At 43.9% G+C, this 8,184-nt stretch overlaps 1 protein-coding gene across 1 annotated transcript in view; it reads right to left on the bottom strand.

The window, feature by feature from the left end:
• SYNGR3 (synaptogyrin 3) overlaps nucleotides 1-8,184 on the bottom strand; it is a 42,569-nt gene continuing 34,385 nt past the window's right edge. Inside the window, 1 exon segment of the mRNA XM_044979025.1 lies at nucleotides 1-5,648. Within this exon segment, the coding sequence (XP_044834960.1) occupies nucleotides 5,439-5,648 (210 nt within the window). The 3' untranslated portion in view covers nucleotides 1-5,438.

The following is an 8,184-nucleotide window of genomic DNA, read 5'->3' as shown; positions in this document are numbered from 1 at the left end:
TTCTATTAATTTTTAAATCTTTATTGAAAATAAGTTGCAGTTGGTACACGGACACTGAAAATACACAATCACAGATTGTTCTTTCAAAAGATCAATACAAAAATTGTAAACATTTTTATTTACTCCCATACATAGTCCACTCTGTACTACAATGCACGTAGGATTACTGACAACTGCAACTCCATGAAGCGGTCTGCTTGTAAAGAGGTATCTGCAAAAAATTAAATTCGCAAACCACATTTGGTATCAGTTTGATATTAAAAACTATTAAAGAATCTGAGGTTTAAATGCATATTGCAACAAAATACAGGCAGCTAACTTCGGGCTTCAAGTTGATACATTAAAAGGCCATTGTTTAAGCCTCATTTGTGAGGGTTGTTTTGACACGAATGGCCCCAAGAAGCACTGTTTGTTAAAGTACCATGAATAAATGTATAATGGAAATGGGCTCACAGGCTCCCTACACACACACACACACACTGTAGAAGAAAGGCCAAAAAGTGAGTTTGTGAAATTTTAAGGTAGTTCTGTATAAAAGAAATACTGATTCCATGGAAATGACTTTGTGATAAATGATGTCCTTAAAGTTAGCCTGTACCACACCTGCAGCATGTAGAACTGAAACGTAATCTGCCAACACTAACTTTTGGATTTGTGGAGGGAGAGAAGAGGGAGTGTGAATTACTGGGAATGCAGACCTGAGGAAAAATAGGAAATGTACATGCTAGAATAGTAAGTGCTAAGTATTAACATGAACTGATCTTCAACATAGCTGTGAAGTAGGGTAAGTTCTGTGTGCACTTTACAGGCCAGGAAACTGGCCTGCTTCAAAGCATCTGTGCAAAAAACAAAACGTAACTCCGGGGTGGTAATGACGTTACTAGTACAGGGACCAAACTCTGTACACTATTTTAAAGACATTTTGTTATGGACAAAGAAAAAAACCAAACTTTTCTACTAAACCTCAGTTTATCATGTCATCTTTACTCACTGGGACTAATGAAAAGGTAGGAAATGATACTTTTTCCTCAGTGAGACATTGCCAATATACAGCTGTTCTTTCGACCCTACGATATTGAACATGCAAAAACAACAATGAAGCTTACACAAAAGCACAGTTTGCTTGTTAACCTCGGTGTTGCTGCACCAAGGCATCCTGTATCAAGGCTATTTCTATAGAACAACTCTCCAGCAAGCCAGATGTGACTTTTTTTTTTCTTAAGCTCTATTCTTTACACCCAAACTTCATGCTAACAGTAATGCAGAAGCTTTCAGCAGACTAGCCTGAGAGCAGCATAAACTGGCCCTCTGTATGGTAAATTATCTATTGGGCTTTTGGAAATCTCCAGGGAACACAATGCAGTATATATGTAAACAGCCTGCAAAAACAGCATATGGAGAGCAACTGGCATGACACTCTAATTCACAGCAAAATCCTGGCATGCTTATAAGATTTGGTCTGGATCGTTACAAGTAAAGCAGCTAATAGCTACTGAACCACAGTGAATTTACAACAGAATAATAGGAAAGAGAAAGGAGTGATCTGAATAAGTAATATGGGAACCCACAAATAATGTACTACAGTTACTACACTGACATCTAGTAATTTGCTATCCATAGTCCATAAGAATCTATTTAATTACATCTGTATCTGTGTACACTAGTCTACTTCACAATTCACTGATACATAGATGTGCTACCACAACAGTTAATAAACAGCACTATTAACACTTGAAATGGCTACAGGGAACACCTTGGAATCTTGCAAACTGCTTGGAAACAGGATTTAATGCAAGTGGTAGGCACGTCTCATTACTGGCTGCAGTGAGGTCAGATGTCTTATGCTACCTTTAAGCATATCTGTTAATTCAGAAGGTTTTTTACCAACTACTAAGCTATGCTACTACCCAGTAAAATAGAGTTAAACAGGAAGTTCACCATGCTGGCAAACAAGCCAGAAAAATGTCTTTAAAAGTTTTGTAAATACTGTTTCCAAGGCAGGTGTGACTTGCGCATTTCAATACAATATTAGTTACGCTTCTCTGACGTGACTGGCTAAAACAGCCTCATAGGGCCAAGTGTAATTCATCACTTGCCTAGACAGGGCAGCAAGTGTGCAGAGACCACCCAGGCTTCCACACTGCTGTCCCAACACTAAAGGCAGATCAGCTTTGAGTCCATGGAGGCTGGAGCATGGCACCAGTGCAGCAGGGAGTGGAATACCTGGGGGACAGGGAAGGGTTTCAGCAGTAGAGAGCGTGGCAGGACTTCCTTCAGCTGAGCGAGTGCTGCTGTAACCGAACCTTGCACTGACTGAGTAGGTTATAGCTTTGTACACCTCTGATTCTAAGCCAGTAGCAATCTGCACGGCTTTCCTGCCGCCACTAAAATGTCCCTGGTGCTCAATCCACCTCCCCAAACCTGGAAAAGTAGCTAGTTTCCTAAACGGGGGGTCACATTAAAAGTGTCATTAAACATAGTGACTATTTGAGCGACAATTGGAAAATGAAATGTGGCCCTGAGGAGAGCAATGGTGCCCCTTGATTGTGAAGTTAATGCCTGCAGGTGTTAAGTCACAGCCACATAGTCTTGCCTCTGTTCCTCGTGCAATACTTTAGGGTTGCTGCCCTCAAGGCCAGTCCTTATTGGTGTGTCTGTGTGCAGCTATGTGTTTTTTTTTTTTTTTTTTTTGCATTGACTGGACTCTTGTACAGACCTCAGCGGAAATCCATTGAGTGTTCCAGTTGGGGAGGAAAAAATGAGACAATGCAATGTAGGCCTCAGGTGCTTACATTCATATTGTAATATTTAGCACGTGTACACCACTGAGCAGGACAGTTCTAGCAGTCAGACAGAACTTAGTTCTTTACAGTTACAAGGAAACTCTGGAACAGGTATATAGTTAGAAAAAATACAATGTACTGAACAAACATTATCTCACATGTACAATCAATTTAAGTAAACATTTAAATTGATTATAATTTTGCTAAAATATTAACACAAGTATGTTTTGTGCTGCTAAATTTTCAGTGTTCCCTCTAAGGAAAATATTGCTACGGCTCTACTGTACCCTGTAGGAAAATAATTTGATTTTTTCCCCCCAGCAAGACTGATTTGGTAGAGAATCACAATGGTCATATAATTAACGTAGGTGTATAATGTATTGGGATTCAGATGTTCTTTGTCCTCTTAATGTGAGGGTTTCTCAGTGCGTTCCCGTCAACTGCAGCCTTCCCTAATGCATTTGCCTGTTGCATCTCCCTGCTCCAGGCCAGCAGGAAGCGCCTGGCTTAAAGAAGAGCAGCAGTCTGTGGCTTGTCCTTAGCCCCTTTGCTGTTTGGGACAGGAATCCCGTGGCAATGGGATTCAGTCAAGCAGAAATTCTCAGGGGTTTGGAATGTCAGACTGGGTGCAAATTCATCTCAAAGCAGTGCCAAAAATGACTGAAGCTAAACGGGGCGAAGTTTTTAGTTTTGTCACTGTAATGTGAAAAACCTGCTCTGGTTTATTTTTCTAGACACTGGCAGCTAAGCTTGCTTCTTTCAGGTGCAGTAAATGTAACTTTCACTGGAAATGCACATTTTAATCCTTTCTGGATAGTCAGAAGTTCAACTAACTCCGTTTTGTCAGTGACAGAAACTGCTTATGACTGTATGTCACTGTTAATTAACATATTTATTTGCAATTTAAATAGCTGTTGAAATGAGCCGCATTGATGACAAAATGGTTTTTACTACAAAAAAAGTGGGGGAAAGTCATTTTAACTAGTTGCTCATCATGAGGTCAGAAGTCATAAGACCTTTCAACTGTCTCACTAACACACACATTTTGCAAACAAGAAATATACTTTTGAACTGGCTCTCGTTTAAAAAAACCAAACAAATTAACCAAATCAAATTGATCCAGATTAGCAATGGATGATCTTAAATACAGAGCAAAGCTCCCATCATGGCAGTAGGAGCGTCAACATTTAACTCATCCAGATGTCTGCTATCCTTGGAGTTTGTCCTCAGAGAGAAAATGCCACACAACCACCACCACTGGTCAGCTGGATAACCTGGGACAGCGTATTACTGGGGTAGCCGATCTACTGGCTTTTGTATGGTTTACATTCATTTGATTCTAATAAGCCGATCAGTTTGCAGATGATAACTAAAATTCAGGCATTGTCCCCTTCACATTTTATATTAACTCACTTTGTTAATTCTCTCACATTAATTGAAGATATGGGTCATGGTTTACTCTTCATTTACTGCTCATGCTATCAAGCTGAATGGCTTTTCAGTCTTGCTTTATAACATCTGAATGGTTTACATATTTCTAGCAGCTGCAATGTAACAATATAGTCACACCTGAATTTATTTGCTTCTGTTAATGGCAGATGGTGGCACTTGCCAATATCAAAATAAAGGCCAGGCTTTCCAATTGATTAGATTTAAAGTTGAGTCACTGTGTTGTAACACGCCCACACCACTTGTGTAGGCAACTTTAAATGATAGAGTAAATAGCTGTTCAGTATCACTGGTAGCAACCCATTGGAAATTTGCAAACTGTTTAGTGTGACAAACCTAACGTTGGCATTGAACAGTAACATACCATATTTCCCACTAAGTGGTCTTTCCAATTAGCAGACAATCATTTGCAGAATTGTTTTCCAAACCAAGTTGAAAGGGTAATTTTGAATATCCTAAACATACAATGTTGAAGCAGATAAGAGATTTGGTTATTCAACATTAAAAAAAAAAAAAAGTAAAAAGCAAAACCAGTGATGCCTGAATCCTAAGCTAAAGTTTGCACCATGGGGTCAGTTATTTTGTACAGTCCATATATACAAATCAGAAACAACACAGAGATGATTCTTTTTTCTTTTTAAATTTGGCACTTTCCATAGACTCGACTTTCTATGCAGCACAAGAAAGCTCTGTAGTGGCTTCTCACGGTGGGAAGCTATGAGGCTAGAATGAACGGGCGCTGTGTGTGCAACCCCAGGTTCATCCAAACGAGAACAATTCTGTGTTAGCTCTGGAAGAACGAGATAACCATCAACTCATCAGCTATTGTGTATTCTAACAGGAGAATTATTGTCTACTTTCCCGGGTGCTCAGCAAAATTCAATGCTAACGTTTGGCATTCAAACAAGTCAAAGAGAATTGTGGTGGTGGTTTTGTGGTTGCCACGTGTATTTTGTGTAGTAGCAACCTTCCTTCTGTTTCAAACTTAGAGGGAACACTGCTTTTATAAAAAAACCCTTAGGTAAGACAAGAACCAATACTACTGTACAGAATTCACTGCACAACTAGCTAATAGTAAGTTACCCAGCACTGACTTGCCACATTAAGGAAATGGTACTTAATACACTTGCAATCAACCAGTTAACTGTACTGCACCATGAGAAGACTTTGTCTACTTTTACATGACCGTGCTGAGCCCGCCGTCCTTTAGTAAGTTGGCACCTGGTAACCTTTTGGACTGGTGTCTATGGTCTCAGAAAATGGGGGGCTCTGATAGGTTTCCGTGCTTTCAACGCCGCTGCCAGTGGGGTATCCTGGGTATCCTGTATTGGGGTCAGTGGCAAACTGATCCGTGGCAAAGAGAGACATGTCAGTCCCCAGGTGGTATCTCTGCATGGCCATCACCGTCAGGGCAACCTTTAATGAGGATTAGGGAGTTCAGAGAGTTAGTGAAGGCATCAGCGGTTCATGACACCGTGTTCCTAGACAGATAGTCCCACCCTTGTCTGCCTGTTGGTCACGTTACACGGGCGTGTGTGCCTTCTCCCATCCAGCCCCCTACGCGTGGTACCATCAGCCCCATCCTCCCACGCCTACATCCAAAGGCCACTTCCTCACGGCTGCTGCCAGAGACTCTAGTATGTGCTCCCCTTCCCTAGCCTCTGTGTGTGTCAGGCCTTAGACTGTGATTGCTACAGGCCAGGGGCCACCACCCGTTGCTGAGTGTGTGCACAGCTCCTACCGCCAAGCAGGGCTACAGCCTACATGGCTGGAGCCTGCCCCTTGCGTGGTAACCAACAGTTCAACTGCAATGACTAACATGAGGCTAAAAGCCGCGTTTCCCCACACCCCAGGTAAAAGCCAGCGTCTGTTTGGGGATGGTGGCCTCGCTGCCGGGGGTCAGTGGAACCAGCTCTCCAGAGCCAGTCAGTGTTGGGTGATGTTCCTGCCCCTGGCTGGCCAGCCAGGTCTGGGGGCAGTACAAGGCCCTCTGAGCCTGAGACAGCCTTTACTGGCCTCTAGACCCCGAGAGCCCCTTGCTCTTGGGCTTGCGTTGCTGTAACCACCGGCAGAATTCGGGTCATTGTACTGAGTCAAATCTTGGTAGGCTCACAAACCCAGCCAGTAGGGCAATTCTGCAGAGACTCTTTGACCCGTCTTTTGAGGTTGCAAATATTCAGGTCATAGACTGTGGGAGATGTGAACAGTGGCGCTGCAGGAATGACACACCTGCTTTTACTTCAGGCTGGTTCGTTAACAATTCAATTAGTTTACACATGCCAGGCTTGCGGAAAACTGCCTGCAGAAGCCGCCTAGCTGCTGACAACGTCTCTGCCATGTCTCACTTTGATAGACTAGCAGCACCCATGTAATATCTGTTTAGTTTCTGTGTATTGATTATGTAAAGCACAAGGGTTTATTAGCAACAGGAGCGGGCTCAATGTCAGAATAGCTCTGCACTGATGGGGGGGAAAGAAATCGAGTGGCAAAGGAGTCGAACCACTTCAAAACTGTGACAACACCTGGGTAACTGCACAAAACTCAGCAACGTTCTCAGCTTCACTGGAATGTCGGCCAGTTTCATTAAAAGGATGTCTGTGACGGCCGCAGATCTGTGCTATTCTCATAGTCTTCACTCTGAACCCCCCATTGACATCAGGATGGGACTCACCCGGGGAGAGAATAAGGATCCAGCCATGTGCACCTGGGAGCAAAATTTTCCCAGAGCTTCTATGAAAGGCTTCATTCATCTTGGGAAAGGGTTTTACAGGGAGCCGTGGAGCTGGCTTTGGTATGAACTCCTAGGATTGCTCTTGAGGCACAGGGTCAGTGAAGCGACAAACTGGGCCGGTGCACTCAGCACCGAGCAGCTTCCGCTGAGAACAATGGGGAATCCCCAGCCCTGAGCACAACAGGTGCTGCCAGGAGCTGCGCTCGACTGCAAAACTGTCCAAAAGGCTCGGGGTATGGACTGGAGAGCGAACTGTTTGTGTCCCAAGCTGAACCGCTAGAGGGAGCCTGCCTGGCTGGCGGATTCATAGAATCATAGAACATCAGGGTTGGAAGGGACCTCAGGAGGCATCTAGTCCAACCCCCTGCTCAAAGCAGGACCAATTCCCAACTAAATCATCCCAGCCAGGGCTTTGTCTAAGCCTGACCTTAAAAACCTCTAAGGATGGAGATTCCACCACCTCCCTAGGTAACCCATTCCAGTGCTTCACTCCTAGTGAAAAAGTTTTTCCTAATATCCAGCCTAAATCTCCCCCACTGTAACTTGCTCCTTGTTCTGTCATCAGGTACCACTGAGAACAGTCTAGATCCATCCTCTTTGGAACCCCCCTTCAGGTAGTTGAAAGCAGCTATCAAATCCCCCTCATTCTTCTCTTCTGCAGATTAACCAATCCCAGTTCCCTCAGCCTCTCCTCATAAATCAAGGATTGGTAATGGGGATATACAGCCCTTCCCTGCTGGGTCACTTAGGCTATTCCAGCCCCAGTTAGGGAACACCCAAAAGCTATTAGTGCTGGGAGGCCCGAGCAGGAACGAGTGGGTTGCCATCAATGGGGCTGTACATTGCGAGGGGGTATTTGGGCAATGGACTGCACCATTTTTAGCAAAGCAGCTGCCCAAAAGTCCGCCCGTCACTGGGCATAAATGGAACTAATCCAACCCATGCAAAAGCCTATCTGGGTCAGCCCCCATCCATCTGACACATCACACGCAACAGCCAGGCTGAGTGGTGGTGATCTGGGCAAGGAGGGAAGTTGCCCAGTGGCCAATAGGACGGGGAGGGCGTCTCTCCCAGCGCCTCTTTGTGGCCTGCTGTATTAAATACAGAGTGCAGCAATAAAGAGTGCAGCAATAAATCCGGGCCTGTGAGTTCAGTGGGGCTACAGAGAAGCTGGGATGAAAAAAGATTTATTGGGATAATTATAGAGCCAGGGAGCTGGAG

This window comes from Mauremys mutica, chromosome 11 (genome assembly GCF_020497125.1).
Source record: "Mauremys mutica isolate MM-2020 ecotype Southern chromosome 11, ASM2049712v1, whole genome shotgun sequence".
NCBI lineage: Eukaryota > Metazoa > Chordata > Testudines > Geoemydidae > Mauremys > Mauremys mutica.
Note: the sequence above shows the minus strand (reverse complement) of the source record. Positions and strands in the feature narration are given on the sequence as shown.